Source organism: Xyrauchen texanus, chromosome 31 (assembly GCF_025860055.1).
Source record: "Xyrauchen texanus isolate HMW12.3.18 chromosome 31, RBS_HiC_50CHRs, whole genome shotgun sequence".
Classification (NCBI taxonomy): Eukaryota; Metazoa; Chordata; class Actinopteri; order Cypriniformes; family Catostomidae; genus Xyrauchen; species Xyrauchen texanus.
The window spans coordinates 16,608,969-16,633,220 of NC_068306.1; the positions used below are offsets into that span (position 1 = coordinate 16,608,969).

At 38.1% G+C, this 24,252-nt stretch overlaps 1 protein-coding gene across 3 annotated transcripts in view; it reads left to right on the forward strand.

The window, feature by feature from the left end:
- The window catches only part of LOC127625453 (poly [ADP-ribose] polymerase tankyrase-1-like), a 156,621-nt gene that overhangs the window by 88,398 nt on the left and 43,971 nt on the right, over nt 1-24,252 (forward strand). For 2 of the 3 annotated variants that reach the window (XM_052100753.1, XM_052100754.1), the window contains exons 6-9: nt 9,948-9,968; nt 13,010-13,104; nt 13,297-13,363; nt 20,588-20,774. In XM_052100753.1, the coding sequence (XP_051956713.1) occupies nt 9,948-9,968; nt 13,010-13,104; nt 13,297-13,363; nt 20,588-20,774 (370 nt within the window). The remainder of the gene's footprint in view (nt 1-9,947; nt 9,969-13,009; nt 13,105-13,296; nt 13,364-20,587; nt 20,775-24,252) is intronic. The other variant, XM_052100755.1, reaches the window with a different exon arrangement.

The window sequence follows — 24,252 nt, forward strand, 5'->3', positions numbered from 1 at the left end:
TACTCTGGGGTAAAATGTTCACTGCACACTCCAATATTTGAGAGAATGTAGTGGTGTACTGATATCAAGGTTCATTGCGATAAGCCAGAGCTCAATCACTCATGATCATGTGTAGGCAATCGATGAAAAGTTTATATTTTTCCCTGCGTCCATTTTTTGGGGGGTTTCTGAAGGTTGAAGCATCCAGGATACATATGCCAAACAATCATTTTGAACAATACTCTTATACTAATACAAATCTACAGCTTCCTTCTCTTGTAAACAATGACGTGCTTCCTGACTCCTCCTCCACATGACCCGATCAACGAGCTTACGTCATCCCTCTAATGAGCGCATGTCAAAGAGCTGTACGGAAGCAAACATTTGTAGTTAAAAAGTATATAAGATTGTTTTGTTTCTAAAAATAATCAATCGTTTGGATTCAGAAGAACTTTATTTGTCGACTGGAGTTGTGGATTATTTGGATGCACCCTAAATATGCATTTTGCACCGTCAACAAATGGAGTACATTCACTTGCATTGTTTATAGGAGGAGGCCTGAAATGAAATCCTAAAAATCCAAATTATCAGCAAATTTTCAGTTTTGGGTGAACTATTTCTTTAATGGTCGGTTAAGCCTGGATCCACATCAACCTCTTAACCACTGCAATTCACATGAACCGAACTCCAGACCCTACATTTAAATGGACTAAATGTGGTTCCCTGGCATAAGCTCAAATTCTATTGATGACTCTCACTAATCATGCTGAGGTGGACAGTCAGTTGATCTTGAATCCATGCCTAACCTCTAGTATAAAAGCACTTTAGTCTGAAAAAATGACCCTGATTAGCCCATTACCTTTTTATGTGTTTTAATTGTGTAGATCAGATACCTCATGTTCTCCACTGTCCTCAGAAGTCTATGTAAAATCAAAGCTGAGATGAATAACATGGTCTCTCTTGGTAGAGTGCAATTTATCATTGCCATGCTTTGTGTGCCGGTGTAAGATTGCCAGAGAGAGTTGATGTGTACTGCAGACTGTGTGAATTTGCCACGGTCCAGGCCTGAAAATGATGAAGCTCTGAAGTGCAGGACGTTATTAACACAGCACACTGAAGCGCATTATCTAGATGCCTTTTACGGGAGCTCTGGGAAAAACAATCACTTACCGAATGCCTACTGCAGATCCTATTATTCATGTCAAAATTGTGCCATGGTGAACAATTGACCATTTCATTTTCTTTCCCCACCATTCTTCATTTCTTGCTTTCTTTTTTCTCAGATCAAGTTTGAGATGGGCTCTGTTATGTGTTCGGTATATGCTGTAGTCAGTTCCAAAACCTGCTGGAACTTTTAACTTGACACAGCCAAGCTTGTATAATTTTTATTTAATTTTTTTGCTCTCAATGATGCATTCGTAGCCAGTGTCAACTGATCTTCTTTGAAATGCCCAACATCATATTCCATTTTCATTTAGAGGAATTGCTCACTGGCATTATACAACAATTAGTTCTGGTTCTGGAATTTAATTGGACGAGCGGCGTTCCATGAGTGCTGATATTTCATAAAAATGCACTGGGAATGCTTCATTGGTTGTATCACTCCATTTCTTTTTCATAACTAAATATCTTCTGGCTTTTTGGTGTCTTCTAGCTAAACCTCATAATAAATACCATCAACAGTAGTATTAGCCAAGACTCATCCTCATCTATATCAGTACATAGTTCTATATTGATCCATTGAGTGCCTCATAATTGGTCTGGGCAAGATTGTGAAATTGAGCTATTTTTCGGTGTGATAATATTTGCTTTAACATATTACTGGCTTTATCTTAAAATTATGTGTACAGGACGAGAACGATGTTGGAAGAGGTCTGAGAAGGAATTAGTTGGACAGATTTGCTTTGCAGCAAGTCTCCGGATCCTGCATTGCTCAAGCCCTTTCGCTCTATGGTCGGTTGGCTTCGGTTTCGAGAGCACAGTCTGCTTATGAAATCACAGAGATAGGAATATTCACAACACACCGAATAACATTTACTAGGATGTTAGCATGGAAATAAGGCTCAAGCAATTATAAAGTGTGCACTCAAATGTCCTGACAGTGTTGCCATTACCTTTCTGTTGAACTTGTCGTCACCTGAAGCGCTGGGTTTATTTTTTCTTTAGGCTGTAAAATGAACGAGGCAGAATGTGCTTTGTCGTCTTTGATAAGATATCAAGTTGAGGCAGCTTCACTGTGCAGGCTGAGATAAAACAAACACACTGCAATCTGTGCAGTGGTTGCTGTAGAGAGGATGTTAATTCAGTCACAACTTCTTTGGTTTAATTTCCATATTTCTAGAGATTAAGATATATTTGGTGTCTGTTTGAGTGGAAGGAACAGTGCTACTCCATATGTGCTTTCTCGTCTGCCTTTATCTCTTTCTTTCTCTGTCCTACTCTTGCACACACAGGGTTTTTGCACTTAATTATCACACATGACTATTTGTCTCTGCTATCCAGCAGTGGACTCCAGGGAATGCATGAGCTCTTTACAACACATGATTTGAAATAGCATCCCGCCGGACATGCTGGTCGTTAATGCCTTCTGTACTCCATTGGGACCACCTTTAATAAGGGAGCGAATGTTGTGATTAGGATGGTGAAACCAGGCACGGCCACCTTGGGCTCTTTTATTAAAGACCCCATGAAATCACTTGACAAGTGCAGTTTTCTTTCTTGTGTTGACATATTTTCTGTTGAAAGAGGTAGTTATGGCAGTTCACATCAAAGGATTTGTCCCTTTTTTTTAATTGCCAAGCTGTTAATTAACAGCTTGGCAATTAACAGCTTAACTTGGTTTACGCTTAGCTTAGCTTTAACAGCTTAACTTGGTTTTAATTAACAGCTGTTGGTTTACGTCACAGCTATGGACATGATTTGCTACTTGTTATTGTTAAACAAATGTAGGTGGTAATGATGGAGGGACACTCTCATTCTAGAGAGCATTTTGATTGGACAAAATGAGTTGGTGCAGTATGAGTCATCAATATTATAAGTCGGTTTTCCGGGAAGAGAAAATTGTAAATATTAAATGTGAATTTCTGCAAATCCAGGGATGCATCTATACAAAATATATGTGCTGATACCAAAAGTCGACATTTGCCGATACCGATAGTTTTACGAAAATTTTAAGTTTTGCTTTTTTTATGCTGCTTTGTTTCAAATTACTGTGAATTCATCACACAACTGTGATAGAAATGTAAATAACTTTATTCTCTGTGTCTTCCATGTTTCAGAGTAACTGATCTGTTATAACTTAAACACTGAAACAAAACACAGGTTAACTCACATATACTGATTTCTGAATAGCCTCTTGTTAAACATTAGAGTACTGTTTTTTTTCTTACCTCACATTAACTAAATTCTGTATGAAAAATTCTCAGTTTTTAGCTGAATCAGTCTCCACTTTAACAATTACAAACTTCATATTCCTTGCTATGTTGAGCTTTAAGGTGAGTGATCAGTAAGTTTTAACTAGTTTTACCTCATGAAATTATGGCAGTGCAAAAGCAGCGCAGCTTACAAACTATAAATCTGCTGTCATTGCCACCCAATTGAAACTAGTTATTCCACACAAGAGATATTTTTTCGCACAGCACATGTTTTTAGGCTAGTTGTCCGACACATGTCAGATGTCTCTTATACCTATTGTTTGGCTGATACAGTGGTGCATCTCTATCTTGTGGCGGAGCTGGAAAAAACAAAACAAACAAGCTTTTGTTGTTGCCGCCCCTCTGATAAAGTCGGAACTTTATTTCCGGATGTGAGGTAATGGGGTGTGTGTGTGTGTGCGTGTGCGTGTGTGTGTGTATGTATATATATATAAGGTGTGACGTGAGTCATCAAAGGAAAATGTGTGGGAAGTAAGGAGATCGAGAACGAAGCAAGTATCTTAGTAGAGAAATTGAATTGAAAGACGCAGTCTCATCAGCTGGGCGCACGCTGTTTAGTACTGGAACGATTTCGGGAGTGTTCCGAGGAATTGTGGTCAAGAGAGTCGAATTCCAGCATAGCGCAGGTGTGGACTCAAGAGCTGAAGTGTGTTTCAGTCCGGGTATCTTCATTCCCCCTGGAAATCGTAGCATACGATTCCCCATTCAAAGCTGGTTCCCCTAGCTGCCAAGTGTAGTGGTTCGGCTGTACGGCTTGCTTCTCACGCACACACACACGCACACACACACGCACACACACACACACACACTAACATCAACGCCACTTTCGTCCACGCATTCATTCATGCACCTTTTCCAAATTTGTGTGAGTATATTATTTTTCCTTTTTTCTTTTCATTTCTATTAGAGTGAACAATTCTTGACTTTAATATTGTTTGTATTTTCCCTTTTCATTTTATTTTAAAAATGGTTATTCGATGAGAACTGGACTCTTGAATCTGCCTATTTAAATGCGGGATTAGAGCGGATCCACGGCCATATCACTATTTATATTTATTGATTTTTTTGGTTTAGTTTTTTGTTTTCCCCTTTCCTCAAGTGTTTGAGTCAAGGTATAAAAAGATACATGTAGTATGTTGATTGTGTTGTGAAAATATAACTTGAAAATGAACTAGAAACCTATTTTTTTCTTGCCTTATTATTTTATGTTATGTTGGTGTAGAGAGCTAAAAGGTTAAAGGAAAAAAATAAAAGTTTTTTTTTGTATGTATGTAACTGGTGGCTTTTAGAGCTTATCTGTGGTATAATTTTGTATTTTTGACAGGCTGGAACACTAAAAATTGTATTTAGATCAATTTATTTAATTATTGATTTAAATTGTGTTTCCTGGGAGCTGCCACCGTTACAATCGAATTTAAAAAAAAAAAATGTTTAGGATTTTTCAAAACTAACAGACATGGATTTAAACACAAAACTCTCATTTTGATTTAATGGTAAATGGTCTGCACTTATATAGCGCTTTTTTTAACCTTAGAGGTTACCAAAGCTCTTTACACTGTTTCCCAGTAACCCATTCACACACACACTCATACACCAATGGTGGTGCACTCATACACTTTAATGGGGTCTTTAAAGATAGTGCAGTAAGAAGCCCTATAGGAGAAAGTGGGAGCACCAAACTATATTTTCCCCATTTTGCAGTGCGACTTCAGAAGGCCTGGTAGAGTGGTAATTTCTTATTGATCCACTCAGTGTGTAATGGCATTAGTGTGCTTGGTAGGCCCTTCTTGCTGTTTTGCCAGCTAGTATACCTCCTCACTCTGGACTGGTTGTTCACTTTAAGGTATCATGGGGATGGAAGAGACAGTCAACCCTCTAAACTCTTGGGTGTAAATCTGCACTAATGGAAGTGCACTAAAGGGTTACCTAGCCAAGCAATACACTGTTTTTAAAGGCTCCATCCACAGATTTCACGCTAGTTATAGCATGCACTGCAGTCATGGCAACAGTTGTTGAGAAGCACTCACCGTTGACATGGTTACAGGTCACAATTACTTAATGGCAAGACAAGGGAGAAGAAATGCAGACAAAGGGATATTTCTATCCTGAAGACAAACATAATACACAGAACATTTTCAGTGCTTATTAGATTTCTCCATCCACTTTTGTTGAATGTCTTTGTTTTTGAAATTCAGTGTTATTTTTTTATTATGACAGTGGAGCAATGAGTCACTGTTAGGCATTAGAAAGAAGTTGGGGTTTAGGTATCTGGTTTGGAAGCAGTCTAATGTTTATCAAGTCAGGACCAGCAGCAGATTTTATCTTTGAGAAGCACAAAACCATTTCAGTCTTTCTAAGCCTTTCCAGAGATTTTCCTTTTGTTTTCTTGTATTTACTCAAAAGTTCTTGCTGTTCCTCTCTCAATCTAAAACTTTACCCACTTAAAAAAATGCAACCACAAATTAAGATTTTCATAATTTTCTCACCCTCATATGTTTTAAAACTGTATGAATTTCTACTGTGGAACACAATGGTAGTTATTTACATTAGTTGAAGCTTTTTTTTCCTCATACAATGAAAGATGTAATAAGGCTTCAGAAGACTTGGAATATAGCGCATAAGTTACATGGACTACTTATGTTGTTTAACAGGGTGAAACAGACCCTGGTTCCTATCAGTTTCATTGTATCAAATAGAAAAGCTCAGACATTCCACAAATCCTCAGAAGAAGTCATACAGGTTTGGAATGATATTCTATTGAATAAATGTTTAAAACCAGTTAAGCTTTTCAAAAGCTTTTGTGGCATAATATTGATAACCAAAATAAAAATGTGACTTTCCTCTTGTTATGAAAAGATAGCAGTTACAGTAAGGCACTTGCAATGCAATGAAGGCGGCAAGTCCATAAATATTAAAATACACAGTTTCAGAAGCTCAGCCACAAGACATAAACATAATATGTTAACATTGTTTTAGTGTGATAAAGTCACTTACTAACCTTGTCAGAATTACAGGGTTTTGTTCTCATGGCAATGAAGTTGTAATACTGTTAGTACCTTGCAGTGATTTTTGTTTTATTTTTATTATAAAGGAACAAGGCAAAGTTGTCTTTTTGTGGAAATGTGCAAAACACCTGCAAATGCTATTAATTGAGCTAACATGCATTGGAAAAAAAAAAATCTATTTTTATTTCTTGGGGAACTATGCCTTTAAGTGATTTTATGTATAGTTATTGAGTGCCTCCATGTTGATGTAACTTGGACTGGCTTTAGTTTCAGTGATTTATATCTTATTGGTAGCCGGCAGAGTTTACCCTAGCACTGTGATTTCAGTGACCTGCACTGGCTGTCTCACTCTAATGCTTCAGGGTCTACTGGCAAAAGGTCAGGCCTGCCACATTGTATTACTGTCACTTTAGGCAAAAAGCCATCTGAATGGGAATGGATCTTCACTCCGGTTCACCTGTATGATCTTTCTGCCAGCTCTAGTAAGATATTGCATGACAGAGTCAAATGCACTGCAGATACTCTCATGCTTTGTTCCTAAGTCTAGTGAGCTGCTTACAGAGATTATAGAATGTAATGCTACTTAATTATGCTGCCTCTTAAGATTCATTTTGTCCAAATTCTAAGGCAGCATCACATGTATTATTCGTGGAGAAGACGATGCCAGAGTGCACTGTGACCAGCACAGTCAAAAAAAATTAATCCAACATGGCGGACTAGAAAAAGTTAGATTTGTACATGAATATTTCATTCATTACTGAAAAATACTATATATATATATATATATGTATATAACATTTTCAGTATAATTAAAAATGTATTATTTTACCAAATATTTGTATTCTGTGCCTCTTTTTTTTTTTTTTGCTCGTTAGAGTATTGCATCATAATTAAAGATGATATCTCTATTAAAATAACTTGCATATTTATTGAAATAACTTGCAAGTCTCCCATTTTGAGTGCTGTTTGTGTGGCATGCAATGTAATGTGACATCCTATGTAAAGCATCCAAATTTAGTCACTTATGAGATGCCAATATGATTAGGATGCTGCCTTGGGAGGCAGCCCCCAATATAGACTGTAGCCAGCGGTGTACTGTAGCTTACTAGGTTTTGGAACAGATCTTCAGTTTCAGGATTTAAGCTCTATTTCTCTGAAACACAAAGAAAAGATTGTTGCATTCTTCTGTTTTAAACATTTCAAACCCTTCATCATTAGGCAACACATTCATATTGACTGGTTCAGTAGGAACAGCTCTTGAGTGAGACAGCGATGCTGTATCTGGTTGTATCCATCAAAATATTTATGGATTTGTGAGAGATTGAATATCGTACAGTTAATCTTCAATTTAAATTGTCTTTTTTACATATGGTTTTGCAGAGAGCACACTAGGATATGTGTGTCTTCTGCAGGACGAGTGTTTCCTGTTAGTCCTGCCTGCTTTCTGTACAGTGGACAGATTGGCAGGAGGGGCCAAAGTGATTGAGCGTAGCCATGGCTACTGTATGACTGTGTCGCCATGGTGATCCAGCCTCATTATTCATTGTGTATGCAAGATTCTGTTTGCACTCACAGACAAATATTGCCAAATAAACATTGTCAACTAGATAAATTAACTAGGTGTACCCCAAGGGTAAATCTTAGGCCCTTTTCTTTTGTTTTTTTACTGTTATTGTGACTTGAAATGAGTGCTCTCAGGTAGTAGAAACCATGAGAAGACAAGACAGAACAGCAGTATGATAAATTAATATTCATTCCAGTCTTCATCATGTCATGTGTCAGAATTACCTTAATAGTAGGTATGTGGGGCCAAATTATATTGCTAATATAATCTGTTTTATATTACGAAATCGAGTTTTGTTTAGATTAGTTCAGCAAGTAATCTCCATTTGAAGCAGACTTAAGTATAGAGAAAAATTGCATGAGCGTTCTTGTTTTTACATTGTTTATTGTTATTTAAAATAGGTCCAATTTAAATTTAACACATGTGGCAAATGCTTTTATCCATCGCAGCCTTACAAAGTGTTTTTGCACGTGTTTCCGTGGTCAACAGATGGCAAGCAAGCAATTCTAAATGGTCATTTGCAAGGAATTAAGCACTAGCTAGCAAGTACACATTATAACAAATCAATTCCAAGACAAGAGTTTTTATTTTCACTAGCCTCACCACATAACAAATCTACCTTTTTCCTATTTATCTTTACATGTTTTTACAATTTTATTACATGATATGCTGATCATTAGTTAATCCAATTAATGGCAATGGATCGTGTATATATCAAATGAAAATAATTCAATAATAATTCAATAATCATAAATAGTTTGAAAATATATAATAAGTATAATAATTCATATAATTAATTAATTAAAATACATTACAAAATACATGTGCCAGATGAGTAAAGCATTGATTAGGCAATACAAAAATTGGCTTTAGAAAGATCGATAATGTTTGTTTCCATCTAATTTTAACATAAACCTGTCTGTGACCTATAGTCCACAGTGATCCATTTTGAAATTGAATTAGTCTTATATAGAGACTTATACTTTTTATTAGGGCTTTAAGTATGCGTCTATTAGGGATGTGTGAACTAGTTGACTAAATGGTTGTTATGTTACTAGTCGATGCTGGAATTACTAGTCTGTTAATATTATTCCTTATTAAAGAGTTAAACATTTTTACACATGCGTATTTGGCTTTATATTTTTTTGAGAGGTTGCACTTAAATTACTGTCATATTAATATTACAGATTTTAAATGTAATTAATAATACAAATATTATTTAAAAAGAGGATTTGTGGTGCAGCTACAAAGTTTCATTTCACCTCAGGCTGCATGTGCTTCTTCCCTCACTCACTCGTGGCATGTGCTGGAAAACAAACTCACGCTAGTTACTTAGCAAAAAGTATTACAAATATTACTCAGCAAAGTAGCTGTGAAATTACTGTTTGAGCCATGATTTAGTATCGTCTTCCCTGTTCCAATGAATTTAGCCTTTGTTTGATCTGATACCCTGTAAGGAAAGGCTTATTTTGTACCGATAATCCAAATTCAGTAGACAATCTAAGCACACTTCAGCAGACCACAGTGTTCTGCCACAGGATCAATCACAGAAGCTGGCAGCACCTGTGCGGCCTCTTGGTCACATCCTCCTGAAATTGGTTTTGGTTGAGTGCCACTGAATCGGCACCAACTCTTCCATCAAGACAGCCCAAAATCCCCGGAGAGTAAAAAGAATGATAGACTGAAGGCTCACTCAGTTCACAGTTTCTCGCAGTGTTGAAAAGTCATTTCCGTCACCGTCACCATGCGATGCTGCCATTCTCTGTCTGCAGGCACTTTGCACATTTGAGTTTAATGACAAAGAGCCATATGCCCAATAAGTTATTTTACAAAAGACAAGAAATCATAACAGGATGTGCCAGAATAACGTATTGCTATCATTTTCTCATTATTTGTGTTTTTTTGTTTTTGTTTGTATGTTTGTTTTTGTTTTGTTTTTGTCATTCTGGCGACATTGTCTATCAGTTGACATCTCAAAAAATGCTGGTAAGTTGTTTTTTGTTAAAAGTCTGATCTTGATTGCACTCATTTTGGTTTAATTGTTTTTTCTTTATTTCATTCATTATATTAATTGGTTTGCTAATTCTAAAACCTTTCACATTGTGGATTTTGATTTGGTCATTCTACATTCACACTCTGCAGCTATGGGAATGCAATAGATTGAGGTGAAGATGTTGGGGTTAAATCCTGGTGTGGACACTGTCCTAAAGAGAAGGCTTAGAACAGCGTTTCTCAACGGGGGCGGTACCGCCCCCTAGGGGGCGTTTGGACAGTGTTGGGGGCGGTGTGAACGAGGCAGCAGAGAGGGGGGCTCAGGCACAAATGGGGGCGCTACTCAGAGGTACTCAACAGGCGGCCTGCGCAAAAATCTTTTCAGCTCTTCTCCTTAGCCTATGTCTTCGTCTTGCTCGGATTACTGCTGCCACTTCACCAGGAGGATATGCCAGGAGAGCCGCTTCCTAAGTTACACATGCTTTTAAGAGGCGGAGAATTTTCAGCGCAAAATAGAGGCGTGCTTTCACCGGCTTTTTCTGTACATAACGCTGAATACATAATTAGGCGCATAATTAGTACTCAGGGCTCACACTAATGACCGTGAATTAATAAAAAAAAGTGGCTGTTTTTGACGCCGCTTTTTCTTCGGTTCAGTTCAGGTGGCCGAGCTGTTGTCGTTTTTGTTCGCCATTTGAAATCAAATGACCGCTTGTAGGCTATTCAAATTTGAAGCCTAGTATATATTGCCTAATTGAGTGCGTGAATCGACCGCTGCTTTTTCATTGGCCATTTAGGTTAGTTACGTTATTGTTCACGTGATTGGTTCATCTTAAAAAAATGTGTGTGTGAGCCTGAATTTGTTTGAATTTCTAAATACATTTGCAATACCTTTCAAACAATCCATGTGTTTTTGCATTTTTTTTTCCAAACACAATATTACTCAACTTGAGGCTTTTACATGTAGTTTAAATACAATAAGAAACTTCTGTTTCAGTTTTTTTTTTTACCAAAAACTCAGGCTTCAGGTAGGGGGTAGGGGGTGGGGGGGGGCGTTAAGAGGATCATGAAGAGGTCAGGGGGGGCATTTGTTCAAAAAAGGTTGAGAACCACTGGCTTAGAATATCCCCTGTTCGTTAAGTGAGCTCTAATTTACCTCCACAAATATTTGTTTTGTTTCTTGTCTTTTACATCTTCCAAAGTAGTGTGCATGCCTACAGCTGCTTGTCACTGCATATTGTTTATCATTATTTTGTAATAGAAGGACGAGTAGAAGGACACAATTCGAAACCTTCCCATTTCTTTTGGATAGATTTTTTTATTGTTTAAGTGTTTTCAGCTGTATGGGGAATGATCCATGTTCATAGCAGGAGAGTTTGCGCATTTTGCTTTGCTCACATCGATACACTGTGATCGATAGTTTACTGATGTTTGCCTTTTTGCATTTCATTAGAGACTTCTTTGAAGGCGTGATTTGTCTGTGCCTTCTGATTCTCATTTCATTTTGATTGTATTTGATTGACCTGGCATCTTTTGTTTTTGTGTGCTGTTCTTGAATGCATGAATGCTTGACATTTGAAAGTTAAAGGTATAGTCCACCCAAAAAAAAAATATCTGTCATGATTTACTCACCACATTTATTACTTTTTTGTGTGTGTGGAACACAACGGGAGATGTTTGGCAGAATGACAGCCTCAGATACTATTCATTTGGAAAATGGAAAAAAGATGCAATGCAAGTTAATGATGACTGAGACTGACATTCTGCCTAACATTACAAGTGTGCCATGAATGAAAGGAAGTTATAGGGGATTGGAGAAACATGAAGGTGAGTAAACCATGAAAAAATTGTCATTTTGGGGTGAATGAATGAATGTTATATTTATATACTGCTTTTTTTGACACTCCACTCAAAGCATTTTACACAGGGGATTCTCCTTACCCACCACCAGTGTGTAGCTGTTAGTGGAGAGAGTACAGTTATATAGCCAATTCAGGGATAGGGATTGTTAGTAGGCCATGATTGATAAGGGCCAATGGGGGAATTTGGCCAGGACACCGGGGTTACACCCCTAATCTTAACGAGAGTGTCAGGACCTCGGATTAACATCTCATCCGAAGGATCATGTCTTTTTACAGTATAATGTCCCTGTCTCTACACTGGAGTGTTAGGACCCACACAGACCGCAGGATGAACACCCCCTGCTGGCTTCACTAATACCTCTTCCAGCAGCAGCCTTAGTTTCCCCAAGGAGGTCACCCATCCAGGTACTGACCAGGCTCAACCCTGCTTGGCTTCAGTTGGTTACCAGTCTAGAGCTATAGGGTGATATGGCTGCTGGTTATATAAATAACCATAAAAATATAAATGAACTGTACCTTGAAATAACATTTTCATTTGATATTTGAGCAAGTGTTAATTATTGTTTCGACCCATCAGTATGTCTTTCAATTTTAATAATTTTCTTGTTTCATTGGATTGTCTTTAGTTAGCTCCTTATAAAAAATACAGATCATAAAGTTGTCATCATGAACATATGGGTGATGTGAATTTTTGAATGATCGCTCTGTGTAATGGGAGCTGTTGTTATGCCCCCTGTGTCCTCCTCAACACAAATATATGGTGTTGAGTACCATAACCTTATCACGTAAGCCTGTATTTTGATACTTGGAGTCCAAATCTCTCAGTGGGATAGACCTACAGTGTTGGATTTTCAGACAGTTCAACAAACAGCAGAGCTGCAATGAAGTTTGACTTCCTCACGGCAATGTTCAGTCATGAGACCAGCTCTTCTTGGAGGAGAGGAACCTCGGTTTGCGTTTTATTTTCCTCATATGTTCGACAAACCAAGACCTCCTTTGGTCCCAAGGCAGCCTGCTATCTGAAAAGATGGAAAAAAGCTATGCTAATACTTACTAAGATGTGAAAAGGAGAGAAAGCGGCTTCTTGATACTGTTTCACTGAGAGATGTTGTGATATCTTGCAGGATCTGTACTTTTTTTTCATAAATGTCATTGCTCTGTTTTCTCCTTTAGTCCACTCCATTACATCTGGCAGCTGGATACAACAGAGTCCGAATAGTTCAGCTGCTTCTCCAACATGGAGCTGATGTTCACGCTAAAGATAAAGGGTAGGTCTGCTTGTGTTTTTCTCTTTCTTACCTAAAATATATGTACAGATTAAGACAAAACTGTTTCAGAATTTCCTTATTGCTGTCTGCATTTATTAGTTTGGTCTGCTTTTGGCCAGATATTAGTTGTCAGAAGAGCACATTTTGCATGGAAAGTAACAATATTTGTGATTTTTCTCTTTTAATCCATAGTGGTCTTGTTCCTCTACACAATGCCTGCTCGTATGGACACTATGAGGTTACAGAACAGCTGCTAAAGGTTATAACAAAAACATCAGTTTGTGTATTTGTGTGTTAACTGCGAAATACATTTTTCAATCAGAATTTCTGTCTTTTTCCCCCCATAATAAATAATCTAAGATAAAAATATCTAAACCTCTTTAAAACAAGATACATATCATTTTTAACTGGACATCATTTTTATATATACATTGGTGGCAAAAGTTAGGAATAATTTAAAGATTTTGCTGTTTTGGAAGGAAATTGGCACTTTAATTCACCAAAGTGACATTCAACTGATCACAAAATATAGTCAGGATATTACTGATGTAAAAAAAACAAACTACAATCACTATTTGAAAAAGGAATGAAGGCTGAACAATGCTTGAAATTGCAAACAAAGTTGTACACTACAGTCTTAAACGACAAAGGACATTTGGATCTAACAAGGACAGAAAGAGATGTGGAAGGCCAAATTTTTGCGAATTACAACTAAACAAGAGGATAAGTGCATCAGAGTCTCTAGTTTGAGGAAAAGAGGCCTCACATGTCCTCAGCTGAGAGCTTCATTGAATTCTACCCACTCAACACCAGTTTCATGTACAACAGTAAAGAGGAGACACGGAGGTAGGCCTTATAGGAAGAATTTCAAAGAAAAATCCTATTTTGAAACAGAAAAACAAAAAGAAAAGATACAAATTGGGAGAGAAACACAGACATTGGAAAAGAGTGTTATTTAATCTTAACCCCATAGAGCTTTTGTGGGATTAGCTAGACTGAAGGTGTGTTAGAAGTGCCCTTCAAGACACATCTATGGCAAGTGCTACAGGAAGCATGGGGTGTAATGTCACCTGAGTATCTGGACAAACTGACAGCTAGAATGCCAAGGATCTGCAATGCTGTCATTGCTGCACATGGAGCATTTTTTAATGAGAACTCTTTGAAGTAGTTTAAGAAGTTCTGAATGTTTATTTCATATTGTAATATTAATTTTTCAACATCATTAATGTCCTGACTATACATTGTGATCAGTTTAATGCCACTTCGTTGAAAAAAGTACCAATTTCTTTCCATAAGAAAAGTGTGCTTGTGCTGTTTCAAACAAGTTATTGGATAAACAAGGATGGATGGATGGATGGATGGGTGTGTGTGTGTGAGACTGAGCATGTGCCGTCACCTGTTGCCACATCCAAGCAGAGATGCTGTCAGCTTTCTCAGTGGTATAATAGCTGTCCAAGCAGGGGTATTGTGTGTGTGTGTGTGTGTGTGTGTGTGTGTGTGTGTGTGTGTGTGTGTGTGTGTGTGTGTGTGTGTGTGTGTATATATATACAACAGTTAGTTCTGGTTCTCGAATCTGATTGGACTTCTAATTGACTATATTACTAGACACAAGTTAGTTGTGCCTTTTAAGCAGTATGGAAAATTCCAGAAAATTATGTCAAGCCTTTAGACAATTAGCCAATTAGCTGCTGATAGGAGGTGTACTGAATTGGAGGTATCCCTTTGGATGTATTTTAAGGACTACCTTCAAACTCAGTGCCTATTTGCTTGACATAATTCGAAAATAAAAAAAAAAATCAGCCAAGACCTTAGAAACAAAATAGTGGACCTCCACAAGTTCGTCCTTGGAAGCAATTTCCAAATGCCTGAAGGTACCAACGTACATTTGTACAAACAATAGTATACAAGTATAAACTCCATGGACCACACAGCCATCATACTGCTCAGGAAGGAGACACATTCTGTCTCCTAGAGATGAACGTAGTTTGGTGCGAAAAGTGCGAATCAATCCCAGAACAACAGAAAACGACCTTGTGAAGATGTTTGAGGAAACAGGTAGACAAGTATCTATATCCACAGAAAAAAAGTCCTATATCATCATAACCTGAAAGGCTGCCCAGCAAGGAAGAAGCCACTGCTCCAAAACTGCCATAAAAAATGCCAGACTACAGTTTGCAAGTGCATATGGGGACAAAGATCTTACTTTTTGGAGAAATCTCCTCTGGTCTAATGAAACAAATACTGAACTGTTTGGCCATTATACCATTGTTATGTTTGATGGAAAAAGGGTGAGACTTGCAAGCCAAAGAACACCATCCAAACCGTGAAGCATGAATGTGGCAGCATCATGTTGTGGGGGTGATTTGCTGTATGAGGGGCTGGTGCACTTTACAAAAAAATAGATGGCATGATGAGGAAGGAACATTTTGTGGAAATATTGAAGCAACATCTCAAGACATCAGCCATGATGTTAAAGCTCATTCGCAAATGGGGCTTCCCAGTGGACAATGACCCCAAGCGTACCTCCAAAGTTGTGGCAAAATGGCTTAAGGACAACAAAGTCAGGGTTTTGTAGTGGCCATCACAAATCCCTGACCTCAATCTGATTGACAGATGGGCAGAACTAAAAAAGTATGTGCGAGCAAGGAGGCCTACAAACCTGACTCAGTTACACCAGTTCTGTCTGGAGGAATGGGCCACAATTCCAGCAACTTATTGTGAGAAGCTTGTGGAAGGCTACCCAAAACATTTTACCCAAGTTAAACAATTTAAAGGCAATGTTACCAAATACTATCAAAGTGTATGTGAACTGGGAATGTGAGGAAAGAATTCTGAAATAAATCATTCTCACTACTTTTATTCTTACATTTCACATGCTTAAAATAAAGTAGTGATCTTAACTGACCTAAGACAATGATTGTTTTCTACGATTACATGTCAGGAATTGTGAAAAATGTATTTGGCTCAGGTGTATGTAAACTTTTGGCTTCATCTTTGTGTGTGTGTGTGTGTGTGTGTGTGTGTGTGTGTGTGTGTGTGTGAGCGTGTATTTATCACTTTGTGGGGACCAAATGTCCCCATAAGGATAGTAAAACCAGAAATTTTTGACCTTGTGGGGACATTTTGTCGGTCCCCATGAGGAAAACAGCTTATAAATCATACTAAATTATGTTTTTTGAAAATGTAAAAATGCAGAAAGTTTTCTGTGAGGGTTAGGTTTAGGGGTAGGGTTAGGTTTAGGGGATAGAATATAAAGTTTGTACAGTATAAAAACCATTATGTCTATGGAAAGTCCCCATAAAACATGGAAACACAACATGTGTGTGTGTGTGTGTGTGTGTGTGTGTGTGTGTGTGTGTGTGTGTGTGTGTGTGTGTGTTTGTTTGTGTGTGTGCGTGTGTGTGCGTGTGTGTGTGTGTGTAGAATCTGAGTGGTGGTGGCGTAGTGGGATAAAGCACATAACTGTTAATCAGAAGGTCGCTGGTTTGATCCCCACAGCCACCACCATTGTGTCCTTGAGCAAGGCACTTAACTCCAGGTTGCTCCGGGTAGATTGTCCCTATAATAAGTGCACTGTAAGTCGCATTGGATAAAAGCGTCTGCCAAATGCATAAATGTAAATATATACACTGATCAGCCACAACATTAAAACCACTGACAGTTGAAGTGAATAATATTTATTATTTAATTACAATGGCAGTTGTCAAGGGGTGGGATATATTAGGCTGCAAGTGAACAGTCAGTTCTTGAATTTCATGTGTTGGAAGCAGGAAAAATGGGCAAGCGTAAGGATCTGAGCGACTTTGACAAGGGCCAAATTGTGATGGCTAGTAGACTGGGTCAGAGCATCTCCAAAATGGCAGGTCATGTGGGGTGTTCCTGGTATGCAGTTGTTTGTACTAGGGATGCACCGATACCACTTTTTCTCTTCATTACAATAATGGAAATCTCAGTATCGGCTGATACCAGTGTTGTTTTTTTGCAAAATCAGTTTAGAATATCTTTACATTATTGTGTGGAACTAATTGGGTGTACTCTTTAATATGTAAAGAAACACACTAACTAAACATTATTTCAATATAAATAAGTAGCTTATTTGAAACACTTTATTATTAACTAGTTTACTGGATAATATAGCAGCGAAATGAACAGTAATTCCAGTACAAGTCATCAGTAGAAAATAATTTTTTTTTAAACAATTTTTTCAACTTGTGTCTGGACTTTAAAGGATTCAGATCTCTTATTTGTTCAATTTAGTTGTAAGATATCAGCTCACTTTTTATTCACACAGTTATGTGTGTTAGTAAATAATAATAATAATAATAATAATATATTATTATTATTATTATTATTATTATTATTATAAAGTAATATTTAGTAATGTATCTCAATCTTGCACCTTTTGACACAGATCCACCGGTCTCTCTCTCACTCTTCCTCACTGCCGTCAGTGCTCACTCTCCCCTGAGTTCTGATTACACACACTTACATGTCACTAGTGGTTAATCAAGGACTGCATATATACCCCGCTTTCACACACACTTTGTCTGTTCTCATCAATAGTATCTCTGAGGATTCAGACCTTTCTACCATGTCAAACATACCTGTGTCTTCATTATTGCCTGCACGTATCATAAGACTGTTGTGAGTTATCTGTTCATCGTGTCTATACACTGTCTGGATATTACTCACCTGCTTTTTGCCACTCTGCTCAACTGGATTTACTCACAAAGTGTCTCTCTGTGACACCTTTAACTTTTAAACCCTCACGTTTTTATTTTGACATTCAGAAATCTCCAGGAAGTCCTGTATGTGTGTTTGTAAACATATTCACAGTAGTTTAATTCGCTTCTTATTCAAATTTTGGGAAAAAGAAAAGAAATGCACCTCCTGTGGCATTTTATTTGCATATTATAAGTGAACCGAACGTTTGAGCATCTACATCTGAGATGTTGTTCGTGATATATTGCGCACCGCGTGAAGGCTAAAAATAGCCGCGAGAGTGTGTGTGTGTGTGTGTGTGTGTGTGTGTGTGTGTGTGTAAACAGAGCTGCGCCATTCACTAACGTGCTGGAGCTGCGCATGCATTTTATATATTTACTTATTAATACTGATCCAGGTATTGGATCGGTGCATTCCTAGTTAGTACCTACCAAAAGTGGTCCATGGAAGGACAACTGGTGAACTGGCGACAGGGTCATATGCGCCCAAGGCTCATTGATGCATGTGGGGAGCGAAGGCTAGCCCATCTGATCCGATTCCACATAAGAGCAACTGAAGCACAAATTGCTGAATCGGATGAGTGTGTGTCGTTTACCTGGGGAAGAGATGGCAACAGGATGCACCATGGGCAGAAGGCAGGCCGGTGGAGGAAGCGTGATGCTCTGGGCAATGTTCTACTGGGAAACCTTGAGTCCCAACATTCATGTGGATGTTACTTTGACACGTATCAACTACCTAAAGATTGTTGCAGACCACATACACCCCTTCATGGCAGCTGTATTCCCTGATGGCAGTGGCCTCTTTCAGCGCTCTGCCACACTGCAAAATTTGTTCAGGAATGGTTTGAGGAACATAACAGAATTCAAGGAGTTGACATGGCCTCCAAATTCCTCAGATCTCAATCCGATTGAGCATCTATGGGATGTGCTGGACCAACATGTCCGATCCATGGAGGCCCCTACAGGACTTAAAGGATCTTCTGCTAACGTCTTGGTGCCAGATACCACAGGACACCTTCAAAGGTCTTGTGGAGTCCATGCCTTGACAGGTCAGAGCTGTTTTGGCAGCACAAAGGGAACATGTTATTGTACTTCAAGTAAACTTATCTTTTTTCAAGGCTGTTTAGGTATTTTTACTGGAACAAAAGACAAAACTAAGTAAAAAAAAAAAAAATGGGGTGCAATGCCAAAGTTATTTTTAAGGCAAGTCAGTCCCACTCTGTGGCCATCTTGGGAACTCTCCCGAGCAGCTCTTCTCTAAGGATGGAAGCTGCATAAAAGTACAGCTCCTATTTGCTTGAATGGGGAAAGACCAAAATCTCCAAAACGGTTGGTCAAAATTATGATAAAAGTTCATATTTCAAACAAGCAGTAAAATCTGACAATAATGATATCATAAATTGTGCTGCTTTAGCTCAGATCATGCAAAAAAATACAATAAAATAATAATACAGAATTTTGAGTTGATTAAAATGTGACTCTTTTACCTCTAAGGGTGGTACTTTTCTGCATCAGCCATATTGTGTAGTCTAATTTTTCCCATTTGTTTTAATACAAGTGCTCCATATCTGGCTTTTATAGTCTCTGGCTATGCTGATGGTGTGTTCTTCCATATTTGCTGTGTCAACAGAGCCCTGCAGAGCGGCCAACCTGTCTCCAGACTCAAAGTCTGGAGTTTGGTACACAGTAGAGTAGAACGCAGCATGCTCTTGCCTTTAGGAGAGCTTATCACAATATCAGCAGCTCCCCAGATTTCCTTAAGCCCTATGAATCTGTTCTGTGTCAATTAAGAATCCTTTTATCATGCACAGCTGTATTGTGAATGTGCTTCTGTGTTTCTATATTAGTGGAGTTGCTCAAGGCTGTTTATTTGGATCTTGTTGCCCGGGAGATTTTATCTTGCTCATCTCACTTTCAGTTTGTGTATTTTATAATCAGCACTGGGGGAAAAAATGTATATATAGTTATTTTAGTTGGTAAAATTAGATGATTTAATTAAGTTATTATTAGTTGCAGCACAAGAAATGCTGTATGTTTATAGAATAGGTTTAGTACACTATCTTTACCTTGACAAAGTGACCAAAAAATGCTGTTTGGCCATTCAAAGTAGTTACCAAATTAAAATCTGACTTACTAAACCACAAATCGTCATAATTTAATTCATGCCTGACTCTAAATAAACAGAGAACTGTTATTGTGTCAGGTATTGTGTGTAACAATTACAGGTCTAGTTGAAGTTACTCATTCAGTTTATTTTAGGAAAAAAAAAAATAGATATTTCTAAAAAAACAAAGAAAAACAAAAAAACATTAAAAAGACATTGTTGCATTTAATGTTTTCATTCAATATATCGATTGGAAATCAGCTTACACATCTTAATTATCACTATCTACATAATCCATTATCGGTCCACCTCTAACATGTGTTTGGTAACATGTCAGTTGAAAGTTTACTTCCAGCTCGAGGTGTTTTAATCGCTTCATACTGTTTATCCTTGCCTCTGAGTGCAAGTTAATGTTCCTCCCTCCTGGAGAACTGCCATTTTCTAAAAATGTCTTAGAAATAATTTTTCCTCAGTGCTATTAACACAGTTCCTGGTGCATAGCACGCTCCCCAGTAGATGGAAATCCATAATCGATTCTAAAACTGCTGTAGCTGCTCAAGTAGAACCGCACAATGTTCTCAAAATATCTGAAAATAAATCTGGTACTCTGCCTGCTATGTGATCCAGCCCTCATTTCACCCTGAATGTTTTCTTGTAGCATGGGGCATGCGTCAATGCCATGGACCTCTGGCAGTTCACCCCTTTGCACGAGGCCGCCTCCAAGAATCGCATGGAAGTGTGTTCCTTACTGCTGTGTCACGGAGCCGACCCCACTCTGGTCAACTGCCATGGAAAGAGCGCGGTGGATATGGCCCCGACCCCAGAACTCAAAGAGAGGCTTACCTGTGAGTATACATTTTTCTTGGCCTTGATAAGTACTTTTTCTGCTTAACTCTTTCCCCGCCAGCGTTTTTAAAAAAAAGTTGCCAGCCACCGCCAGGGTTTTTGACGATTTTCGCTAAACTTTAATGGCCCGTAGAATATTTTCTTCCATGAATATATGAAGATGCTATATATCACAATAAAGATCTGAGCCTCTGCTTTTAGGCAAAAAAAACGATTTTATTTTATCTTCATTTGTTCTTTTTTATTGCGACTTGAACAGAGGTAGGTTTTGTCAAAAACAACATTTCAGACAAAAAGCTGAGAAAAAGGCATGTTTATGTCTGATATTTTGAGCTTCTCATACTCCACTTCTTCATGTTTGAGACGATCGCAGTCTGTTTCTTTGATCAAAGAGTTGCGTACTCTTTCAAAACATGCGCAGGGGTCTTCCTTACCGTATAACACCTAAAACACGGAAACCCGGAAAATTCCGTGTTTGGCGGGGAAGCGTTTTTTCATAAAACACGGAAAATTCCGTGTTTGGCGGGGAAAGAGTTAAGGTTGGCAAGGTTTAGGTGTCCTAAAAATTCAAACAGAGGTTGACATACTTGAACTGGTGCAACAATCAACAAAAAAGTAGATCCCCAGGCTAATTAGAGGGGATAAATACTAGCAAACCATTTGTTGGCTGATATCACCTAAATGTGTAACATTATGCCTCTGTGGTGCTATCAAAAACATTCCTTTATTGGTTAAGTGGCCCATCAAGCCCGACACAGCAGCATTGGCTCATCCAATAGCGTGAGTTTTGGGCTAGTGGCGCAGAAATGTCTATTTTCTCCTGAAACCCGATGCTGTGTGCATTTTCCGTTTCCCTTTTTGATTTGTAACCAGTAGCACCTATTAAACAGGCAAAAAAAAATTATAAAATTATAATTATAGTGCAAAACATTTAACTAAAAATGTATGTCCATGTATGTGAACTGTGGGACTAAGTTGTGAAATTTTAAACAATAACTAGCTTTAATTTTATGTTTTCAAGAGTGTTCGTTATTCAAGCTTTTGATATATTATAAGACATTACAGCTGATTTTCTGTAAAGCTCATCAAATCACTGCCAACCGTGTTAAAATTTAATTTTGCATTATCAAATCTATATACTAATTATCATTGTCCCATATCTGCCAAACATGTTGAGTGGTCCAAACATCACCTGCAGCCTTAAACTGAACTTTTGGTCAGATTTTAGGAGTAAATGCCCTTAACTGCATAGAAAGCTATAGGATGCACGCTTGCTCCCTATTTAGTCAATTAATGAACCTCAAGTGTGCTGTCTGTCTGCACTGGTCTCAGAACAGTTCAAAATGCACCTTATTTTCATCCTAACACTGAATATTTTCATCCTTTTTTCCAGCTTTTGGATTGACTCTCAATGTGAAAATGTACAGTAAATATATAGGAATGCATATAAGCGTATTGTACAGAGATAACAAAATAAAAGATAATCAAATTTATATTAAACTGAGGTGAAATTACCCACAGATGTGTTAATGTTGAAAGTTATTCAAAATAGCTAACATGAAAACATCCCATTTTCCACATATGTAAACTTATGAGCACGCTGACGCACGAAAAATTAATGGATTTTTTAAGCACCATATCAAACGAAAGTAAAAACAATACAACCAAACAGGTTTCAATCAAAAAACTTAGAGTTTTTTAATAAGAGGTTTCTTATTACTTTTGGTACTTGGTACTTTTGTTGGCACTGCGCCCGTAGGAGTGCCTCACGGAAATCGACGTTGTGCTGTTGTCACATGACGTGGTGCCCCAGAAGTTTAACCCTTAAAACTTCAGTGTACAGTGTTGTGAATAGTACCGTAATTTCCGGACTATTGAGCGCACCTGAATATAAGCCGCACCCACTGATTTTTAAATAAAATATTATTTTGAACATAAATAAGCCGCACCTGTCTATAAGCCGCAGGTGCCTACCGGTACATTGAAACAAATGAACTTTACTCAGGCTTTAATGAAACACGGCTTGTAACAAAAATAAATAAGCTTTAACGAAACACGGTTTGGCAGCGGGGGCGTGGTCAAGCGCCCCCGCTGCCACACACGGCTTGTAATAAAACATTTGCAGTAAACAGTAGCCTACCAAGAAAGTCATTGGTCACTATCTTCCTCGTCCTGTGCACTGAAACCACTGAAGTCATCTCCTTCGGTGTCGGAGTTGAATAGCCTCAGATTTAGTTGTCTTTTTGCACTGAGTCAATTCCTCACGCTGCTGTTTCCAACGTCTTATCATCGACTCATTAAGACCAAGCTCCCGTGCAGCAGCTTATTTTCCAACAGCCAGATCAATCGCCTTCAACTTGAAAGCAGCATCATATGCGTTTCTCCATGTCTTGGTGAGGGTGACAAAATGACTACCGTAATCAGAATGATGGGAAGTTTGAGCGCGCTCGATTTAATCTAAACAGTAAACAAAAAAAGTTGTTTGACCTTAACCTGTTCGGCAATTTCAATTGGTCTAATGAAAGCCTCACACCGCCAAAAAACTGAGCACGTCACAGAATGTTTTTTTTTTTTAATATAAAATTTGAAAGCGGGAAAAATCCATATATTAGCTGCGTCATTGTATAAGCCGCGAGGTTCAAAGCTTGGGAAAATAGTTGCGGCTTATAGTCCGGAAATTTCGGTATTCTTACATTTGAAATTCATTTATGTGTTGCGTATAGCAAAGCTAAAATACAACATCCACACATGTGAACGCGGAGTCGCACAAGGGTATTGGATGTTTGAATCCCTGTAACATTAAAGTAAAAAGGTCTTGAGACTGTGCTATATTGTTATTAGGGTGTTATTAGGCACAACACACATTGATGCTATCCCTTTAGTCATTATGACTATATTTACATTTTAGCATGGCTTCAAGTGCCCTACTGCTTTTTAAAACCATCTAAAACATTGAGGTATAAGAGTAATGTAAAGGTAATAGAGCAGGATCTTTCAACTTTGCCTAGCATAAGTTGCATCAAAGCGCATTTAACACATTCCTATCTTTCACTATGGAAAGTTATAAGCAGAATGGCTCTGATTGTTCCTGACACATTCTTCCCCTGCACTGACACAGATACCTCGAGGCTTAAAGAAAGACGGCTTTAAAATTTCAATATTCTCATTCTGCATTATTCAGTCGCAGTGGAGTCTGAGAGATCAGTGTGCTGATGAGGTTGGCTGGCGATATTGTTAAATATTTTGCCTGTGAATTCTCCATCTGGCTTCTACCAGTGTTCGGTGGTAATGCCGTTTTTGCAGAAACATTTGTTGTTAAATATTTTCCTTTGTGGGATTTGCATTTGAGCTGGAGTCTGTGCGAGTGTATATTTTAGGAGACAACACTTGTATTTTTCCTCCTTTGAAAGTCTCTTTGGAGAACAGTGCCTGGCAAATGAGAACATTTAGATGGAATAGTGCTCACTTGCTGCAGAG